Source organism: Caloenas nicobarica, chromosome Z (assembly GCF_036013445.1).
Source record: "Caloenas nicobarica isolate bCalNic1 chromosome Z, bCalNic1.hap1, whole genome shotgun sequence".
NCBI lineage: Eukaryota > Metazoa > Chordata > Aves > Columbiformes > Columbidae > Caloenas > Caloenas nicobarica.
In genome coordinates this window covers 109,986,474-110,008,119 of record NC_088284.1, presented here as the reverse complement: position 1 = coordinate 110,008,119, position 21,646 = coordinate 109,986,474, and the positions used below count along the sequence as shown (strand labels likewise).

Genomic DNA, 21,646 nt, shown 5'->3' with positions numbered 1-21,646 from the left:
TCAGAAAAGGTTCTCAAACGATCCTGCACAACGATCTTCTGGAACAGGACAGCCCGTGGCGGTGGGACAGGAGCACATGGGCCAGGGGCTCGTCCCGGGCTCGGGGCTGTTTCCGCAGTCGCTCTGTGAGTTGCTCCGTGAGCTGGAACCAACCTCCTGCTGACCCAGCCCGGCCCTTTGTCCCCGGCTTTCCCAGGTCAGCTCAGCGAGCTGGGTCACACAGACTGTTCTCTGGTGGCACCACCGGCTGGGTCACCTGTGTCTGAGATTGTGGGGACACCCCACGAGCTCCCCAGAAAGCAGACATCACAGCACTGAGAAGGGGGCATGCAGGCTTTGGGTTTGGTTTGTTTGGGGTTTTTTTGTCGTTTTTGTTCATTAGCTTCTTGTTGTTTGTTTGTTTTTAAGCTGTTACTCTATATAGCTCATCAATGGTGCTTATAGAGTACGGATAAATCTACCCTGCTTCCTCACAGGAGATGACAATCTTGCTCTACAAGTGATTGAATCTGCTATAGAAAAGTTCGACCACCTCCTGTATAGCAAAGGATAAAAGAAAGTATGGATTTTTGTTGCATCTAATCCATAATGCAAGTTTGAAAACTCAGTGGGAGATTCCTTACAATCCTGTTTAATCTCAAAAAGTTTTGGCGTGTTTATAGCTTCAGGCAGAGTGTGTCTGATCGCCTATAAAATGCACTGTCGATACCAGTTCAGCCTGTCCCACGATATAAGTAGGTCATGTGATATATTTCTCCCAGGGACTCCTGACATCTTTCATTCATTTTTAATAAATCTGCTGAAGTGAAGCTATATGTGTTTTTCATTTTAGCGATCTACAGGGAATTCAAAGCAATAATAAGAACTTGCCGTATTATCAGAAACAGTTTATAAAAAGCAAACTGGTAACAATACGGGGCGGGGGGGAGTGGAAAAAACACCACCTGGTTTCATTTTTCCCATATCAATTTTTATGAAAAAAACACACACTAGAATGCAGTTATCAGCAAGGTACACAACTTCACATCTACACACAACGTAATTGCACATTTCTGACCATATTAACTACAAATAGGGCAGCTATAAAATATATCAGTTATACCTTCATTCACTTCTAGATATCTTCACTGAAATTATTTTGTTGCCTAAATTACCGTATAATGTGCACTTTATTAATATATTATACATTAAGTATACAAATATATTATGAAACAACAAATCTAGTACCGATACCTTCGTGAATCTGAAAGGAAGTTGGCCATTGGGTAATGCTGAACAATCAACACTCATCTGGATAAAAAATCCAGGAGCAGAGCTGAAACTTGTTTTCATTGGTAGGTTGTACTTTTCTGCAAGTTGTGTTATCATACCTACATACAACACATAAAGATTTGACCCAAATAACATACATCTATGTCCACACACACATACATGTTTGTGTTGTACAAAGATGCACACTGTTACTGAGATTTATAGGCATTGAATGTGTCAGGTAAGTAACATGACAAAAGGCTTTAGAGGTGGGTCTTCAGGGAATTATGTAAGAAAGATACTAATGCAACAAATCCGGTGGCATAAAGCTATTGGGAAAAAAAATCCAGTGGAGAATCAGATAAATTCATGTGTTCTTGAAAGACAGTTCATGCATTCAACCAACTCCCAGGTGGGCCTAACTATGGATAGGAAAGTTTGCTCAAGCACTTAGCGTCAGTGTCTAATTAGCAGACAGAGTACCGACTGTAGACTGAGGACTCTCAGATTTCAACCAGTTCATGACTTTGAGCGATCTTCTTTCCCCACACTGTGGGTAACGCTTTACTTTGCAATCCCCTCCTTAAATCCATCTTGTTCCTGGCTGAGAAGATACCGTATGTGGGAAACTGTTGGATGGTAGAATAATTTGTCCTGTTAAATCACAGGGATTTTGAATACTGCAAAGATGATCATAGTGTGGGCATGGACTTTCTTCACCGCCTCATTCGAGATGGTAATAAATGAGGCTGGAGATCCTGGCTGGGAGCGGCTGCTGTTGTTACCGCTCCTGTCTGCTCCGCCAGGCGTTCGGGTACCAATGCCGCGGGTACCGCTGCTACGCTGAGCCAGCGGAGGTGCTCGGCGCCCAGCTGGAATATCTTGACACTGTTAAAAATAAAAGGTTATCAGATGGCTGCTCTTGTCTAGTTTGCAATTTCTTTAAATCCAGTAATGCTGAGGGGGTTTTGGGTTTCATAAAACTGTTTAAAGAAGAAAATTTTATTCATTACACAACTGCCTGCTCTCCTCACCTTGCATTTGGTTCAGGTAGCTGATGCAGAGCCATGCCCTGTAGCGGGACGAGTCCAGGCAGTCAGTGGTCAGAGAGACCAGCAGTCCCACCAGGGAGCCCAGCTGCCGGCAAGGGCGTCCTCTCTGCAGGAGAGCAGCAGGACAAGGGTCACAGGCGCCCCAGCACCCAATCGCCTCGGCCACCTGTCCCGCTCCCTGAGCAGCAGCCGGGCAGAGGGGCCAGCAGGAGCTGCCCAGGAGCCCCCAGACCCAGCACCCAGCCGGGCAGGGCTCCCTCGCGGGGCCAGGAACAGCAGGGAGGGGACACCAGGGTATGCGGGGGTCCCTACTCACCGTGAGCTCAGCTCGCTCCTTGCAGGCCCCCAGCACACGGGCACAAACCCGCAGGGCTCTCTCCCGCTCCCACGCTCTGTCGGAGCCCAGCCAGTGCTGCAGGACCTGGGGCAGGGTGCAGCTCTCTCACAACAGGGATCTTCCTCTCCTGGAGATCCCTCTCTCTCGTTCTCTGGCCCCTTCCGGGCACGGCCCCCAACCCCACCGAGCCCTGGCCCTGCAGCCTCCGCTGCCTCACTCTCTCCAGCCGACCCTGCCCCGGGCCAGGTGCTGCTTCCCTGCCAGCGTGTCCCTGCTCCAGCCTTCCCCAGGCTGCTGTCACCCAGCCCATGGCCGGCTCTCGGCTTTCCCTCCGGCAGCGACCACTCCTCTGCCCAGCCTGAGGCCGCAGTGGCTGGCACTGCTGTCCCCCAGCTCAGCCCCTGACTGGGCACACAGCCTCAGGGCGAGGGGCCACAGCCCTACGTTCCCGTAGGAAAGGGGTGTCCACCTGCTGTCACCCGCTAAATCCTTGATTCCCTGCCCCTGCGACACTTTCCCCATGGCTACTCACAAGGACCACATCATCAAAGCCAGCTGAGGTCTCCTCTGCCGCCAGGAGAGTCTCGATGAGGTGGCCCAGATCTTCAACACTTCTCCTGTGCAGAAGCTGGAAGCAGGAGAGGAGAGCTGAGGTTCTGCATCACGGGGGCTGCCAGGGCACATCGAGGGGATCCTGAACCAGGGTGGCAGGCACTGCCCCGTGGTACCTGCATGTTCAGAGCTGCCCGCACCGTCCTGCCCCTCTTCATCCCCTCCTCGGAAGGAAAGGACAGGACAGCCTGGCAGCACACGGCCAGCAGGTCGCGGTTCTCCTCCCTGCTCAGCGCTGGCCTCAGCTTGCTGGCCAGAGGAAAAAGGAAGAGAAAAGAGAAAGGGGAATTACCAGCCCTCTCCAGACTGGCTCAAACCACGACCGGGTTCTTCCTAATCGAGGGCTCCAAACCTAACACCCCCAACCCCTGCCAGCAAGCGCTGCCCTCAGCTCCAGCAGTACCTGCCTCCCCCCGGGCAGCAGCAAACCCCCACCCCAGCTGAAGGAACCCCTGGGGCTCAGGAGACACCCAACATGGGGAGCAGCCTCCCACTCCATGGCCCCAGCAGCTCAACACCACTGGGGCTGCCCTGGCCAGCTGGGACGGGGCACACGGGGAATCCTAGGAGCCAGGAAACAGCCCTCACCTCAACTCCTCCAGGGCCTGAAACACTCCGTACACCAGGGAGTCCCCAGGCTCCTCCTTGATCCAGTCCTGCAAGTCCCAGAGACAAAGGTGCAGAGTTGCCAGTGGGCATGGACACGGGACAGCCCTCCCGCCTCCCCCGGGACAGGCTCTGCTGCCAGGCCTGGGCAGACACTGCCCCGTCACCCCACGGGTCCCCAAAGGCACCGCAGGAGGGACCCTGCTCCACAGCCACCCTGCACCGCAGGGCCCTGCAGCTCAGGACACAGCTTCAGGAGCTCGCATGAAGCCCAGAGACCATCACCTCTCTGGGGAAAGCGCAGCCCAAAGCTCTCCTGTGCGACTGTCCCTGCTGCAGGCACTCACCAGCAGGGTCTGTGTCACCTGCTTCAAGGACAGCTCAAAGCTGCCAGCATCACCCACAGCCTGGATGGCAGAGCTGACCTCAGTGACACTCTGCACCAGGGTGAGCTTGAGCTGCATCTCCTGAGGGCAAAGAGAGCAAAGCAGCCCTTGAACTCTCTGCGGGGCTGAGAGGTGGAAGAGGAGTATGGGCAGGGGGACACACAGGGATTTGCATCTGGATGTTGAGGACAAATCCTTCCTTGGGGGATCTTTAGAAAGAGTTTGTCCATCTTGGTACACCCCAGCCCCAAGGGGCTGGAACGAGGGCACCCAGGCGTCCCTGTACCTGCACGGGTCATGCTCCTACCCTCTGTGTGACTCTGGAGAGCCGCAGGATGGTGCCCATGATCTCTCTATCCATGCAGGCGAGTAGCTGCTCCCTGGGGGTGCGCAGAGCGGTGCCGCTGTACGTGCACATCAGAGCAGCACGAGTGGCCCAAGGTCTCTCTGTGCCCTGCGGCGGTTGTGCCTGTGACAACAGAGATGCCCCCAGACGTCAGCCCCAGTACTGCCCCGCACCCTCACCAGCTCCTTCCTCCCCTGGGCACCTCCCCACGCTGCTCCTCGAGCTGCGAGCTCCGGGGCTGGGAGCTGTTCCCGTCCTGCAGCCGGGGCTCTCGCACGGGATGGGGAGCAGGGAGCAGCCAGCATTGCACACACGGCTGGTGGATTTTCCGCTGTCCTTCCCAACACATCTCAGGGGCCCCAACGCTGGGACATCCCCTCTGAAACACAGGTCTTGGGCAGCTCTTACAAGAGGGCTGATATAAACACAGCTGCCACAGTTTGGCTACAGAAGGTGTAGAAGTGAAAATAAGGTCCAAAAAAGGAAAGCCAAAGAGCAAAACCCTGCATCCTTTACCTTCCAGCCCGTGGAAGTCTCATCAAACCCGTCTCTGGTGAAAGCAGTCACCGTGTCCAAGACCAGGTTGAAGTGGGTCTCAGCAACATGGGACACCACAGAAATCATCCCCTGCAACCACAGGGAAATGGGGAGCGGGCTCCAGCCCAGGACACTCAGCCATGATCAGTGACGATGCCCAAGCAGGATGTTGCAATAAGGGGGAAACAGCAGCGATGGGGACATCAAGGTCTGGAGCGGGGCCAGGACCAGCTCTCCCTCTGCCCCAGGAACAGGGGCAGGACATGAGCATCACCTCACCTGGGTCTCAGAGAGATCCACAGAGTCTGTGTCCTGGAGGAATCTCAGCACCTGCCCTTGGACATGGCTGAGGTCCCGACAACCTGCCAGCGCCCTCCCGAGAGCCTTGTAGAGGAAAAGCTGAAAGAGAAGAGGCTGAGCCTGAGATGCGGTCACAGCCCGACCTGTCAGGAGAGGGCTGGCCCCAGACGGACCCGACTCCCCCAGGAGCAGGCGAGAGCGGCCACGGTGCCAGGCTGGGGCAGCACGGGGGGAAGCGCAGTTTGGGGGTGAAGCAGTGAAAACTGCCTGCATTGGCAGAGCCCTGGTGTGGGGCAGGAGACAAACCTCCTCCCAGGAGCCAGGGGCAGAGCTGCCCAGCTGCCGGCTCAGCTGCTGGCTCAGGCCCACGGTCCAGGTCTCATCCTCAACGGGCTCCAGGGATGCTCGCAGGAACTGGGGGGAAGAGGAGAGGAAGTGAGTGTCCCCCTGCCCTTGGCCAGGGCCCTTCCCGCACCCATGTGTCTTGGGATGCTGCTGGGGGAGAGCTGCTGGAATGGCAGTGTCTCCTCCTGCCAAACCCAGCCCTCTTTTCACCAGCTTCCCACAACTCTGTCTGCTCCCTCTTCTACCCATCTGTTTGTGACACCCCCCGAGGATGCTGTACCTTAAGCACATGCTGCTCCAACTCTGCAGAGTCCAGGGAGCTCTCGGCTCTTCCTAGAAAGCAAGAGGAAGCAAAAGCTCTTGCTGCCGTTCAAGATCACACCAAAGAAGGGCCCAGTGGTCTCCTCCGCCATCAGACCTCCCAAAAGTCCCAGGCCATCAGGCTGGAAAGGGCCCACAAGCACCTATGCCAAAGCCCTTGCAAGGCCACAGACACAGGAGGGAACCCAGGGGCGTTTGTCAGAGCCACTGAATTCATGCTGGGGAAGGATGCACTGACCATGGCTGATCCCCACTGTGTGACTGCTGGGAAGCTGCATTTTCCTGCTCCTCCCTCCCCTCCAGCCTCTCCCCCCACCCACACTTTACCTGCCAGGTGCTGCGGCAGGAGGGGGAACTCGGTGGCCCACGCTGTCCCCAAGGCCCCACGGGTCCAGCCCTGCGGGGCCTGCAGCGGCTGCAAGGCAGTGACTGCGCGGCCGCTGCTGGTGTGAGGAGCCGCCGACAGCACCTGGGCGAGGGCAGGAGAGACAGGTCACTCCTGTCACCAGAGCCACCAGAGCCACCCCTGCCAGCCCCGAGACAGGACTGGGATCCCGGAGGGGCTCAGGCGGGCTCGGGAGTGCTGCCAGAAAAGCTCTTTCTTTCCCCAGGGCCCCACTACTCACCAGCAGTCGAGCCAGCAGCGCCTGGGGAGCCGGCAGCCGGGCTGCGGGGAGCAGGAAAGGCTGGGTGAGACGAAGAAGGCCCCGCCGTGCCCTGACCCTCGTACCTCCCGTGGCACACACAGGGCTGAGAGCAGCTGCACGGCCACAGTGCCGGCCCGCGGGCTCTCCAGGCTGCCCCGCATGGGATGAAGGCAGATCCAGCACGGCCAGGAAGGAGCCCCAGCTCCCCGGGAGCCAGAGCCTGACTCTGCCCTTTGCTTTTCCTGGGCTCCTGCTCAGGGTTTGTGGGGCACAGAGAGACACAGACTGGTCTGAGCCCCTTCTAAACCCAGCAGCACCCCCTGGGGCTCCTACCTTGCTCCTGCAAGTCCACAGCATCGGGCTCCTCCTCTTCCTCACATCCCGCTCTCTCCCGTCTCTCCAGCAGCGCTCGCAGGGAGCAGGACAGCGAGATCAGCACACCACTGTACTGGGCTGGAACGATGTGCTGCAGCAGCCTGGGCCACAGGAGCTGCAGAGAAGAACCGAGCAATGAAGCACATACGCATTTCCACTCAGCTCCGAGATGTAAAGGATGGTCTACATTTCCCTGAGCCTCGTGTGCTTCGTGAGCACACGTGAGGGGAGAGGTTCAGGGCATGAGGAAGAGCAATGAGAAACACTCTGAAGGAAAGAAGTGGCCATAGCAGCAGGCCAGAGAGCAACTTACTTGGGACATCCCTCTCTGAGAGACATCCAGCAAGCCCAGGATGTCCACGCACGGGGCTCGAAGAGCTCTGTGCTCCTGAGGCTGCCAGGCAAAAAGGCCTCCTGCCGCCTGTAAAACAGAGTTGGCAAAACCCCCGTTACTCTCAGCTCCCAACCGACCAGGCTCAGGCACGGCCCCAGCACTGCTGCTGCGCCAGCATCCTGGGAGCAGCGACCTCCCGAAGGAGAATCCAGAAGCCCTTTCCTTCGCCCTGCTCCCAAAACAGCCTCCTGGAGCCCTGGAGAAGAGTGGCACACACACATCTCCCAGACAGCCAGATGCTCCAGCCAGAGAGGGAAGATCCTTGGCAAGCCAGCAGCAGGCTGGGCCATCCCTGGCCTTCATCTCCTGGGTGCCCAGCTGGAAACACTCACTGAAGGGGCTGCCACACAGCCTGTCCCCTTGCCAGAAGGGATGTGGGCCCCCGGGCTGCTATGGGATGGGCAGGGCGTGCTTTGGAGAGCCAGAGCACGAGAACGCCACAGAAAGCTCCTCTAGCCAGGCCCACCTGTGTGCACGGGCTGCGTTGGGCTGATGGCCCATCAGCATTTCGGGATGGATGATGCCCTGTCCCCACAAGTCTGTCCCTCCCTTCCCAAGGCAGCTTTGCTGGAGGTGCGTGTGGGCACGGCTCAGTCCGTGAGGCGTGCAGGTAGTCCTGGGTGGCGTGTCCAGGTGCAAACCCACATCACCCAGACATCTCCACCACCATGGCACAGCCCTGTGGAGGCCGCTGCGATGGCCGTGCTGGCACCGATGGCCCTGCAGCGTGGAGCTCTCCATGGGCAAGGGTGCCTGCAGGAGCTCTCAGCACGGTCCAGGCACTGGCTGAAGCCCCGGTGTCCTGCTCTGCCCTTACCAGTCTGCCCGAGCTCCGGCTGTACTCGCTGAAGATGTGCCCCACCACATTCTGTGGCCAGCAGCTCTGGGAGCCGTAGCTGAGCAGTTCCCGGGTGAACTCCAGAACTGCCCTCTGCACCTGCCGGGGAGAGCATGGTTATCACCCTCCTGTTCCAAACCACAGGGAAGCCGCCTTCACCTGGGGACAGCCTTTGCGGCTCACGGGGAGATGACGAGGGCACGGCAGAAGCTTTTGCTGCTGCCATGGCCTGGCCAGGCTCTGCCCCAAGGGAAAGGGTTTCTCTGCCTTCCCTGGCAGCACTGTCCCTTCCCAAACCAGCTCACCTGGGCGCTGGGGTCGTTGCGCACCAGCTGCACGGCCACCACCACCTGGGGCAGCTTCTTCCTTGCTGCAGGAGCTGGAAGAGACACAGAGAGGTGTGCGTTGAGGCAGAGCCCTGACAGCACAAGGTTCCCTTGAAGCTTCCAAGCTTTACATACACTGGTGGGACAGAAAAGCAAGGCCTGACTCTGATTTCACAGGAGCCAGCGGTGTGCCCAGAGTGACTCTGTTTCTAGAGGTGTGGCTATTTTATGGGCACCAAAAGCTCTGGTAACACAGAGAATGAGAGAAACGGCACTGGTACGAGCATCTCCCACCCACCCGCACCCTGCAGCTCCTTTCGGGTGCAGCTGCACCACTTCCAGCCTGTTCCTGCGCTCAGCCCAGCAGCCCCAGCCCCTGCCGTGTGTCCCCAGCCCCAGCACCGACCGTCAGAGCGGGCCAGCTCTCCCAGCACGCTCAGGGTTGCCACACGCTGGGCCTCGCTCCTGTGCCTCAGCTGGGACCGCAGAACCGCCGCAGGGCAGGTTTGGGCTGCAGGGAAGAAATCGCGTCCTGCATTAGCAGGCGGCTGCCCCTGGCTGCCGAGGACAGGGACAGAGCTGCCACGGCACGGTGACATCACCCCGTCCCCTCTCCTTACCCTGCAGCATCATGTGGCGGGATGGCTTTGCCTTACGGGCTGGGCCAGGCTCCTCAGTCACATCAGGGACCTGTGGGAACAAGGGTCATTTGAGAGAAATGTGCATCAGCCTTGAGAGGGATTGAAAAGAATTGGTGCTCTCTGCCTTCCCCCCCTCCCTTGTTCCTCCTGCAGCTTGGCTGAGAGGGAAATCGCTGTGGGAACCAGGCTGCCCCTCCAGCCCCTTCCAAGCACAGAATCACAGAATGTCCCGAGTTGGAAGGAACCCACAAGGATCTCGAGTCCACCTCCTGTCCCTGCACAGGACACCCCACAGGTCACACCGTGTGTCTGAGGACATTGTCCAGTCTCTTCTTGAACACTGTCAGGTTGGGGCCGGGACACCTCCCTGGGGAGCCTGTTCCAGTGTCCAGCACCCTCTGGGTGAAGAACCTTTTCCTCATGTCCAACTGATCCTCCCCAGCACATCTTCCTGCCATTCCCTGGGATCCCAGCATTGCTCTTCCTGCAGCCTTAAGGCACCTCCATGGCACCTGGCTCACCACCTGGCGTGCTGCTCTGCAGGTGGTCCTGGCGGAGGGACACCCTGCCCCGCGCCGCAGGCTCCCCTTACCTGGCGGTGCCCAGCGGGGCGGGTGGTGAGAGCGGAGCCCCGTGGGCTTGGGGTCTGACCTCCCTGCAGCATCTGCAGGACGTGGCCGAGGTTCTACAAGAGAACGGGGAGGTGTGAGGAAGAGGAGACTAAAGCCACCGCAATGCCCCAGGAAAAGGAGAAGCCCAGCACAGCTGGGATGAGGGGAGCCCCTGATGTCAGCTCCCAGGGACATCCCCAAACCCTCCTGCCCGGGGTCCTTGTTTGCCCCCACTCTGAGCAGCACCAGAGGGTCTCTGGCCTCTGCACAGGGCCATTGCTGACAACTCAGATTCACAGAATCAGAGAATCATTTTGGTTGGAAAAGCCCCTCAAGCTCATCAAGTCCAACGTTACCCCACCCCTGGCACTACCCCATGTCCCTGAGAACCTCATCTCCACGTCTGTTCAACCCCTCCAGGGATGGTGACTCCACCACTGTCCTGGGCAGCCTGTTCCAGTGCCCGACGGCCCTTTCCAGGAAGAAATGTCTCCTCCCAACACTTCCCACTCAGACCTTGTCCCTCACTGGACGGCACTGGACGTTACGGCAAAGCTCTGCCCACGCACAGCGCCCCAGGGAGGTGCCAGTGCCTCCCTTCCCAAGAAGATGAGCCCCAGGGACTCTTGGTTCCCCCTGTCCCCAACCCCCCCATCACGCTTTTCTTGCCCAAAGAGCCCAGGAAGCCTCAGGCCTCCTCTGCTCTCCCTGCTCCTTCTCTAAGGGCTTCCCAGGTCCCCTGGCACCCCACAGCTCCCCAGCACCATGTGGCACTGGCAGAGACCCGCCGATCAGCCACGACGGGCCCTGCGTGAGTCCTCACCTTGGTGACCCGGGACGTGTCCTGGACCCGCTGGTGCCGGCGCAGGAGCCGGAGGAGCTGCTCCCGGGCACGCTGGCAGTGCCGCTCCTCACACACAAGGACGCCAACCATGGCAGCCACCGCACGGAGGACAGCCCGATTATCCTGGGGAGGGAAGGGAGAGGCTCTGCTTGGGCGGCTGAAGCTCTGCCTGGTGCTCAGCACCCCCTGGACACCAGTCTGCCCTTCCCACTGGGAGGGGGTTCCCCTTCCCTTCTGCCCCGCGGGAAAGGGACTCACTCCAGAGCAGAGCCAGCGTTTCCCCAGGCTGGTAGCCCAGCCCTTCCTGCAGAAAGGCTGCAGGACTCGGCTGCTTCTCTCCAGGGAGCCCCCAGCCTCAGGCACAGTGCCAGCAGGCTCCCAGCTCGGGGGCTTTCCCCGCAGACCCCTTCCCTTCCCCACCTCCCTCTGCTCGACCCCACGGGGCATAGATGGACCCACTGACGCGGACACCCCTGCTGCGGCCCTTCTCACCTCTTCCTCCTTGCAGCCCAGCCAATTTACCACCGCGTGATGGAAGAGCGGGTAAATGTCTCCACAGAGCTGTGCTGCCCTGCTGCGAGGAAAGGGGCATTGCTTGCGGCTGCACAAGTACATGGTGATGCCCTTGGACCATCGCTCCAGAACTGCACCAGGAGAAAGGACAAGGGAGCACGTGAGAGTCTGCAGCAAGGAAGGGTCCTTGCACCCTCGCCCAAGCCTGCTTTAAGTACAGCCCCAGGCTCAGCAGGGCCCAGTCCAGGACCAGATCTGGGTCCGAGGACAAGCTGTGCTCTGGAGGTGTCTGGATTCTAACACCCCGCTGTTTCCCTCCTCCCCACTGCACCTGTTCCTCCTCAGTGGCCCCTTGTCTTACCATTGGTTGCCACCGAGAAGAGCCTGGCTCCATCCTCGTGACACTCACCCTTTCTATATTTATAAACATTCATGAGGTCACCCCTCCGTCTCCTCCAAACTAAAGAGCCCCAGCTCCTCAGCCTTTCCTCGTAAGGGAGATGCTCCACTCCCTTCAGCATCTTCCTTGCCCTGCGCTGGACTCTCTCCAGCAGTTCCCTGTCCTTCTGGAACTGAGGGGAGAAGAGAAGGAGTCTCCAGAGAAGGAGGCTCCACACGTGCTCTGGGCAGCCTGCTCCAGGCTCTGGCACCTCCCAGCAAAGAAGTTTCTCCTCATGTTCAGATGGACCCTCCTGTGTCTCAGTCTGTGCCCGTTGCCCCTCACCCTGGCGTTGGGCACCACTGAACAGTCTGGTCCATCCTCTGACACCCACCCTTCAGACATTTACCAGAATAAATAAGGTCCCCTCTCAGCCTTCTCCAGGCTGAACAGCCCCAGCTCTCTCAGCCTTTCCTCAGAAGAAAGATGCTCCAGACCCCTCAGCATCTTTGTAGCTCCTCTTTGTAAGGAACAGAAGCCACGGGAAGGGACCCGGGAGCTCCTGATGTGTCCTGCCCACAGAAACCTCCCAGGCTTCCCCCGCTCCTCTGCATACTCAGCAGTTTGGGATCCCAGGGTGGGCTGACACCCAGCACCTCTCCTCTAGGATCACATGGAGCCACCAAAGGCCACCCCAGCCCCTGCGCGGGCCCTGGCCGAGCTGACACTCACCCCCGCAGACAGCGCGCAGGGTCCGGCCGCTCCCCGCCCGGCTCAGCGTCCTGCGCAGCGCCAGCAGCGTCGCTCCCGCGAAGGGGACACAGCGCGGGGCTGCCGAGAAGGGACAGAGGGAGCCAGAGGGTCAGTGACACACAGGGGACACCAGGGTCCATCTCTGGCAAGGCTGGAGCTGCTGGGCCGCGGGGGACATGCCAAAGGGTGCCAGGAGGGTGGCCTTCCCAAGGGGGACATGGGGAAGACCTGTGGGGAAATAGGGGGGACAGTGGGGGACAGAGACCCTGTGGGTTTGTCTCCAGTGGGTTCCTACTGTCCAAGCACCAGGACTGGGCTGCTGAGGCAGAGCTGCTGGCCGGTCCTGGCACCAAGCGAGGAGGCGCAGCAACTCCAGAGTCCCCCCCAGTTCAAGACAGGGCATTTAGCGAGGCGGGGAGATCCCTTCTCCCTGTTATCACGGACCCCTGCCAAAACCAGCAGGCCGAGGGTGCCGTACCGTAGCTGCTGGCCATCTTGCCCAAGGTGACGAGCACAACCTCATCAGGGACCTTCCCTGCCACCTTCAGGTGGCTCTGGAGCTCAGCCATGACGAAGTAGAAGTGGGAGCGGGCCAGAGCCACCAAGAAGTCACTGGCGGCCATCCTCACATCATCCATCACACCCTGAAAAAAGCGCCGCATAGAATTACACAATCATTTTGGTTGGAAAAGCCCCTCAAGGTCATTGAGTCCAACTGTTAACCCACCCCGGCACTGCCCCATGTCCCTGAGAACCTCATCTCCGTCTGTCCAACCCCTCCAGGGATGGTGACTCCAGCACTGCCCTGGGCAGCCTGTTCCAATGCCCGACAGCCCTTTGGGGAAGAAATTGTTCCCCACATCCAACCTCAACCTCCCCTGGCGCAACTCGAGGCCGTTTCCTCTGCTCCTGGCGCTTGTTCCTGGGGAGCAGAGCCCGACCCCCTGGCTCCAAGCTCCTTTCAGGCAGGTCAGAGATCAGAAGGTCTCCCCTCAGCTCCTGTTCTCCAGCTGAACCCCCAGCTCCCTCAGCCGCTCCCATCACATTTGTGCTCCAGCCCCTCACCAGCTCCGTTCCCTTCTCTCAACTCTCTCCAGCACCTCAAGGGCTGTCCTGCAGTGATGGGCCCAAAAGTGACCCCAGGATTTGAGGTAGAACACAGTATTCAAGAAGTAACCTTGAGCCTGACCCCAGCTCGTGCTCAGTTAGAAACAACCCCAAGTCCACTTCTCTGCACAGCTCTCTGTGTCCCCTCTTCAAATTCTCTGTCATGAGGAGTCCCCAGAGCTTCTCTCTGAGGACCTCCGCTGGGTCTGAATAACCGAGGAACATCTCTGTATTTCCCCAAAAACCAGGGGTGGAGGCAGGCTGCTTTGGTGACTCTGTGGGAGAACAGGCTCACCTGGGCTGCTCGCAAGTCACCCGAGGCCTCTGCTATGAGGCGGTTCACAACACCACTGGGCAAGCAGCCATCCTGTCCCTGCAAGACACGCTCCAGCTCCCGGTACGTGTCCACCCGGCCGCCCTGGGGACAGACCACAAAGGGCAGTGATGGGACTCGCTTTGCTCTCGTTCCCAGGGAGCCACCAGAGAGACCCGCTGTCCTTCAAACCATCTGTGGGACACGGGCACGAGGTACGAGCTGCAGGTATCGCGTCGGGAAGGCCACGGGGAACGGAAAGATCTTCTGCGACAGCTCTGAGACAAGCAGGGAGCCAGAGAGGGACACAGACCCCACCAGGGGAAGAGGCCGTGGGGGTCACTCCTGAGGACGGGGAAGGTGGAGGTCAGAGGGGAGGTGCCAGGTGGCCAAGGGGAAGGCGTGGGCACCAGCCCCTGACCTGAGAGGGAGAAGCCACGAGCACCCTGCACCCAGTGCCGCCCCTCGCACAGGCAGGAGCCCCGGGCTGCTGGGACAGCTCCAAACCAAAGCTCGGCAGGGGCCTTGGGGACCTGGGGAAAGGCACTGGGGAGAAGCTGGGGCTGATGGCAGAGGCTCTGCCCTGCCCAGGAGAGAGCTGAGAGCTCCTGGGGACAGGAGGGAGGGAGCAGCGACATTCGTCCCGCCTGAGCGGTAGGATCAGCGCTTGGGGACGCAGCTTGCGGGGCAGAGATGCCGTCAGACAAGATCCCTCTCTGCCGCGGCCCCGGGGAAGCCCGGGGCACGGAGGGGAGCCCTCGCCCCCCGCCTCACCTCACGGTCTTGCAGCTGTTTCAGCCGAGAAGTCCCGATGGCCACAAAGGTGTCAACAGCCTCAGGGACAGTCCCTGCCGCCCGGCCTCTGTCCTCAGGACTGGCGGCTCTGGACGGGGGACACACGCACGGACAGAGAGCTGGAAGGAAAGAAGGAACTGGTATTGCTGGCTGCAGAGCTTCCAGCAGGGAGGGTGAAGGTCTCCCCAGCCTCCCCCAGCACCACCAGCCTGGGCTGGGCTGGACTGGCAAGAGCGGCCAGCGGGATGAGAGGAGGAAGCGTGCCCCTCGCTGCGGCGCTGGGCAGACCCCCCTGGGGGACTGGGCCCAGTCGGGGCTCCCCAGTGCCAGGGCAGCAGCGACGTGCTGGAGGGAGCCCAGCGCGGGGCCGAGCTGGGCAGGGATGGACACGGGGCTCTGCCAGGGGGCCGGGAGGGCTGGGGCTGGGCAGCACCACAGGAGCCACCAGGCCAGGCTGTCTCAGAGCCATCCCAGGCTGCTCCATGGAGGGCAGGGACAGGATGGAGCCGGAGCCCTCGGGGAGGTGCCTGGCAGCAGGACGGGAGGGGAGGTGACAGGGACAGCACCTGGAGGGACAGACGCCCCAACCTCCCGCCAGCCCCTCACCTCGGAGCGCCCTCATACGCCTCATGGCTGCAGATCTCCCAGATCAACGCTCTCCTCTCACCAGGTTCTCCTCCCTCAAACACCACGAGAAACCAAGGCAACGCCAGCTCCAAGAGGAGGGGATAGAACCCAGGCATTGTGACCCCACCGCAGGGCACGGTGCCTGACCCAGGGCTGCGGTGGCACAGGGACATGTGCTGGCGACACACCGTGGGGCAGGGACCAGACACGACCAGACCAGGAGGAGTCTCTGGTAGGTCCCAGATGCAGCAGTTTTCTCCAAAAGAGAAAAATCATGTCAGGTGGCTTCACTGGAGGAGTCTGGGGCTTCCACCTGGCGTCTCAGCTTCCTGTAGGAAGTGAGGTGACTCTGCGAGACCCTGGGAGGAGTCTTGGGTGGATCCTGCAGGACAGAGTTTCCACTCAGAAAGAAAAATCACCTCGGGTAGATTCATTGGAAGAGTCTGAGGCTGCCACCGAGGATCTTCTGTCCCTAAAGCAGAGGTCAAAATACTCCAGGAGATGCCTGGGAAGAGTTTTGGGCTCTTCCCAGAGAAGTGAGCTTTTAGCATGAGAGACCTGGGGGGGTCCTGAGGGACCTGGGGGGTTCAGCCTGGAGAACAGGAGGCTGAGGTGGGACCTTCTCGCTCTCTGCAACTGCCCGAAAGGAGGTTGTAGCATGGAGGGTGTTGGTCTCATCTCCCAAGTAGCAAGTGACAGGACAAGAGGAAATGGCCTCAAGTTGAACCAGAGGAGGCTGAGATTGGATATTAGGAAAAAATTCTTCCTGGAAAGGGCTGTCGGGTATTGGAACAGGCTGCCCAGGGCAGTGGTGGAGTCACCTTCTTTCTACTAGGCCAATCTTTCAGTATACTCTGGTAGGGGATATTTTACTCTGAAAAGGAATTCTGTTCAAGAAATAGGATACATTTCCATATTAGCTGATTCTCCAAGTGTCCAGAAAATTCATCCACAGTTACAATTTTTTTTTTTAACAAATTAAAATACTGTAACAAGTTACTCCTGGGGAGATACTCACTGGATAGAAGAAGGAAGTTTTTCACTATGAGAACGATCAGTCTTTGGAATAATCTCCCCAAGGCAGTGGTGGGTTCCCCAATATCAGACACTTCTAAGATTCAGCTGGACAGGGTGCTGGGCCAGCTTGTCTAGACCGGGCTTTGCCAAGAAAGGCTGGACTAGATGATCCTTGTGCTCCCTTCCAACCCGCTATTCTATGATGCTAAACTTCAAATAGAAATCATGTCAAACAAAACTTGAGCTTTATGTAGTTACACTTGTGTATTCCATGTGCATGTGGAATGCAAGTACCAGATGTGAGAAAGATTTTTGCATGAGACTGCAGTGTCTAAGAACCACCACAGTTAGGTAAAAACTTCTGTAGAAGCCTGTTTCACCCTATGGCAGAACAATCCTATAGCTATGCAGCAAGGACATCCAAAAATAAATACAAATGCAAGTAAAATTACAATAGAGTATGTTCTTGGAGCAAGTGAAGATTCTCTAATCTGTTGGCAACATAATTTACACACACTAAACCAGAGACAGGTAACGTAAGTTACTGTCACCCTTCACACATCGCTATGGAGAGGCCACAGAGGCCTCTCAAAATCCACCTGCAGAGATCAGAGATGGGAAATACAAAAGGCAGCTGTATTTTTTTTAGTTACTACTTATACTAGATGGCATTGTTGAGATAATACAGGCATAAAAGAATTACAACCAAATTACACTCCTTGTGTGGTGAAATCAAATTTTTTCTACAGATTAAGATTCTTGCATCCAGGTGACATAAGGGTAGAAAAACTCCACTGAAAATAATAATAAAACATAAAACTCCCAGAATATTCCCAAATGGCAAAAGCTGTCTTTTTCAGAATAACCAAAGCATCACATAGTCAAGGTCAAATTCACTACTCTGTCACTAAAAGTTTCAAAATTTCATGGATGCAGCTGAAGAGAGCACGGTCTTCAGAGTATAGTTACTGCTGTCCTTGTAAAGCTGTGACGTAGATGAGCTGATACACCTGCATTACAGCTTCCCATGACCTCTCTCTGCATCTGATTATATTTGAGTTCCTCCCCAACTATCTGTCAGGTAACAGACAGTCCTTTAAAGTTATGCTGCTTTTAAAAACAAAAAAACCCACGTCTCCCAAGATTTTTATTTTAACACGAAATTCCAGCAATAAAATACATATGCATATACCAGCATATAGTCACACAAGACAACAGAGATGAAGGTGTTAGCACGATTTTAGCAACTGGACCAATAATTCTGATCTGAGACAAAAATCAATAAACCAATAAGTAACTCTGAATGTCGAATGTTACTTATTCTGTAGTAAAGATCACCTTACAAGCTTTCCTCAAAGACTTTCACCTTTTCACAGCCCTCTGGTCGTTCATGCTTGAACTTGTAGCTGTTGTTGGGTTTCGGTGAGCTAGCATATTTTGGCAAGGGAGAATTATTCCCATTCTCTGCAAGAAGAGAGCACCTCATTACTTCAGTGTGTCACACTATTAAAAAAAACCAACAGCTATCTTTGTATGTCCCCCAAATTGAAACACACATCATTACCAATGTTATAAAATTAAGGAACGTTTTCAGTCACTTTGAAGTTTTCATTTGCAAACAGGCTTTCTTATCTCAATCACTTTCCTCCTTTCCATTTCTCCTCATATCATTTTTCACGCTTCTCTGCAATCTCTGTTAATTCCTGGCCACTTCCTGTTTGTAATTGCAAACCTGAATCTATGGTCTGTGCCATCACCACCTAGCCAAAAGAAACAGATAGAAATCATATTCCTTAAAAACCAGAACAAGCTTATGTGGAATTATGAAATTCTCCCAGTGTATCTCAGAAGATTTCTAGTAAAAAAGAAAAATTAGAAAAAGACAGTTAAACTTTTATGGGTGCACGCATGAAATGCTGGAAGGTTGCCCATTTTGTCTGAAATAAAAAAAATACCTCACACAAGCAACAGGACTAACCTATTTTTGCTGTTCCACCTGTTGCTGTACACTCTTGATTCTTCACCTTGTTCAGAGTACTTGAAGAATCTATTATTTAAAACCAAAAACTTGTCTGGGAAGCATATTGCTCAGTCATATCCAGCTCCAATTACAGAGCACTACATATGTGTGCACACATAGTATTTGGAACAATTCAGAAAAAAAAGATCACTTACAAAGAAAAAAACATTCTACCATTTCTCCATGGATGTGGGAAACAAAGTCCCTCTTTTACTACATGGTCATTCACATAGCAACGGGTTAAAGTTAAGCACTGTTAAACTTTTAGAGTTACACAGTACCTTTATCTCTGGAATCAGCAAGAAGATCATCTGTAGAACATGGACTTTCTTCACTGCCTTCGTTTGAGATGGTGAGAAATGAGGCTGGAGATCCTGACTGGGAGCAGCTGCTGTTGTTACTGCTCCTGTTTGCTCCGCCGGGCGCTCGGGTACCGACGCCGCGGGTGCTGCTGCTACACTGAGCCAGCGGAGGTGCTCGGTGCCCAGCTGGAATATCTTGAGGCTGTTAAAAATAAAAGGGATCAGATGGCTGCTCTTGTCTTGTTAGCAATTTCTTTAAATCCAGTAATGCTGAGGGGTTTTTTGGGTTTCACAAGGCTGGTTGAAGTGGAAACTTTTATCCATTACACAAGATTCCAACATAAAATAAAAAAATAAGTCAGGTTTGGAAACTAAGGACAACAGTTTTCAGGACTTCACAGAATCACAGTATTGCTCGGGTTGGAAAGGACCCTCCTGAGCTCGGCTGGTCCAAGCCCCGGGCTCAGGCAGAGTCACCGCCGCAGCCTGTCCAGGGCTGTGTCAGGTTTTCAACATCTCCACAGATAGCGATTCCACAGCCTCTCTGGGCAACTTGCTCCAGCTTTGAGCAGCCTCACATAACTAAAAAAAAACAGATTAAAAAAGTTTTTTTCTTGTGTTTGGATTGTTTTTAAATTTATGCCCATTTGTTCTTGCCCTGTCATGGGGCAATAAGAGTCCAGCTCCCTCCTGCTCACTCTGCACGTCAGATATTTACACGCACCGATAAGATCCCCCTGAGCCTTCTCTTCTCCAGGCTGAACAGTCCCAGCTCCCTCAGCTTCTCTTCATATGAAAGGTGTTCCAGGCCCTTACTCATCTTTGTGGCCTATATTTCTGATACTTCATTACTAAATTTACCTCTAAAAATACCTAACAATAGAATTACAGTTAAAAATTGGCAAGTTGTGCTTCGGCTGAGATGGGGCAGTTCAGCATGGGCAAAGGGAAGAAAAAGTTCCTACAAAAAGTCTCAAAACAGACCTTTTGTCTTCTCCCCTGTTTTACTGAGATTTCTTATTTTATCAGAAGATAAAATACATCACAGTAATCACAGAGGAAAAGGTTCAGATTCAAGCTTTACCTCTTTCCTGCATTTTGCTTTCCAAGGGACATTTCAACTGCCTTTATTAAAGAATTACTTAGACTTCAGCAAAGCCTTTGACACTGTATGCCCCGGCATTTTCCTGGAGCAGCTGCAGCTCATGGCCTGGATGGGTGTCGGGGGTTCACCGAGGCCGAGTGCCGGATCCTGCACTTGGGCCACAACAACCCCACGAACGCTGCAGGCTGGGGAAGAGCGGCTGGAAAGTGCCTCGCAGAAAAGGACCTGGGGGTGTTGGTGACAGTGGCTGAAAATGAGCCAGCGTGTGCCCAGGTGGCTCATATTCACATAATTATTACATATGCACTACAATTTTTGAAAAGTTTGACATACAATACATTTATACTAAGAAAGATTTGATGATGTTAGTTATAATTGTTTAGTTTCTTACTGACAATACATCTATTAATTACTAGTTAAACAGAAACTAAGCCCTCTGCTTCTAAATAATGTGTTACTTAATCTTCTGTCTCCCTCTTGTCACGCAGAAGAATCTAAAACTTGAAAAACATCCCCTCGTTGTGCGGGTGGTCAGAAAGCATTTATCTCATGTCATCTGGTTAATGATGGGTACGTCTTTCATAACTTAATCGCAGTATACAATAACTTGGCAGCTTGTCTTCAAAACCAGGAGAGAAAAAAGGGACAGGCATCTGGAAAAACAAGACTGAGCAAAAAGCAGCAGGGACAGAGGAAAAGAGACCGAAAGAGCACCAAGGAATAGGGCAGAGAAAGAAAAAAAATCAGGGCCGCAGCAGCGGGGCGCAGATGGAGGAAAAAACCTGGCACAGTCTACAGGACACAGAGGAACGTCCCCCGGCAGCCGGCCGCAGCGAGGGCTCCGCAGCGTCCGCTCCCAGCCCGGCCCGCCCCCGGTGCCCCCGAGACACCACGGACACGCCGGATGCAGCGATTGACACCGGAAGGAGCCGGCGCGCTCTGATTGGCTGCTTTCCACGCCACCGCGCCGTCCCATTGGCTGCTCCTCCCCGTGTTCCGCCCCCACGAACCCTCCTCGGGGCGCAGCCGCGCGAAGACCGCGCCATTTGGGCCCGTTTTCCCCACAAGCACGGCTCCCAGAGCCGACTCTCCGGGGCGGCGGAGCCGCAGCGGAGCCGGCCGGGCCGGGCACTCACCGGGGCCGCGCAGAAACGGCGACGAACGGCGGCGCGGCGGGACCGCTCCGGGCTCGAGCGGGGCGCGCACACGGCCGCCGAGAGCGCCACCCGCGCTTGGCAGCGGCCATCTTTGCGCATGCGCATCGGGAAGCCCGCGGGACACGCCCCCTCCTGCCCGCCCCTTCGCCTCCCTTCCCGCAACCTGATTGGCTGCCTATGCACGTCAATTTCTATTCTCCCCGCCCATCATCACCCCTCCCCGTTTGCCCCGCGCTGCGCTCCGCTCCGCCCCTCCAGCTTTCTCGCGCGTCCTGATTGGCCCGCTCTGCACCGCCCTTCGCGTTCTCTCCACCCACTCGCTGGAACCTCCAGGCGATTTGCACAGCCGGCGCGGCTTTCCCTTCTATTTAATTTCTGTATCCATTTCTAGTTCTTTCTCGGTCCGTTAGAGCCCTCGGATGCTCCATCTGCATATATATATATATATATACACACATATATAAAATATACATATATGTATCTCTCTATATATCATCTATAGAAACTTAAAAATAATTTCATATGTGTATATATATATATGCATAAATATATATGACTAGAAATAGAAATATAGCTTCCCAGGGAAAACAACTGCCATGGGGCTGGGCTGCAGAGCAGCGAGTGGGTGGGGAGGACAGAGCTACGGGGGGAGACAATGGGCGCTTTGGGGCAGCGCAGGTGCCCCGGGGGTCCGCGAGCAAAGGGGCGACGGGGGGGCAGTGTGGAACGGGGGGGCCGGAGAGGAGAGAGGAGGGAGCGGGGACACGTCTCACGGGGGAAAAAATGCCC

The 21,646-nt window shown here is 55.9% G+C and overlaps 1 protein-coding gene across 5 annotated transcripts; it reads right to left on the bottom strand.

The window, feature by feature from the left end:
* Window positions 1-941: 941 nt before the first annotated feature.
* Window positions 942-20,941, bottom strand: LOC136002210 (maestro heat-like repeat-containing protein family member 2B). Of its 5 annotated transcripts, none has more exons than XM_065657064.1 (31): window positions 20,837-20,941; window positions 18,575-18,797; window positions 17,838-18,033; window positions 15,236-17,761; window positions 14,609-14,748; window positions 13,817-13,939; window positions 12,893-13,058; window positions 12,394-12,492; window positions 11,262-11,413; window positions 10,749-10,892; window positions 9,907-9,999; window positions 9,294-9,363; window positions 9,080-9,184; window positions 8,653-8,726; window positions 8,327-8,446; window positions 7,429-7,536; window positions 7,074-7,230; window positions 6,720-6,760; window positions 6,421-6,562; window positions 6,053-6,105; window positions 5,734-5,841; window positions 5,407-5,526; window positions 5,107-5,217; window positions 4,552-4,713; window positions 4,206-4,325; window positions 3,841-3,908; window positions 3,369-3,501; window positions 3,173-3,268; window positions 2,620-2,724; window positions 2,286-2,409; window positions 942-2,139 (listed from the first exon to the last, which is right to left on the bottom strand). In XM_065657064.1, exons 4-31 carry the CDS (start codon window positions 15,258-15,260, stop codon window positions 2,090-2,092), a joined length of 3,009 nt encoding a protein of 1,002 aa, XP_065513136.1. In that variant the 5' UTR covers window positions 15,261-17,761; window positions 17,838-18,033; window positions 18,575-18,797; window positions 20,837-20,941; the 3' UTR covers window positions 942-2,089. The 5 variants fall into 5 exon arrangements, with proteins under 5 accessions (XP_065513136.1, XP_065513135.1, XP_065513134.1 ...); XM_065657063.1 differs by having other exon boundaries at window positions 15,236-17,737; XM_065657062.1 differs by lacking the exon at window positions 17,838-18,033 and having other exon boundaries at window positions 15,236-16,143; window positions 16,275-17,737.
* Window positions 20,942-21,646: the final 705 nt, after the last annotated feature.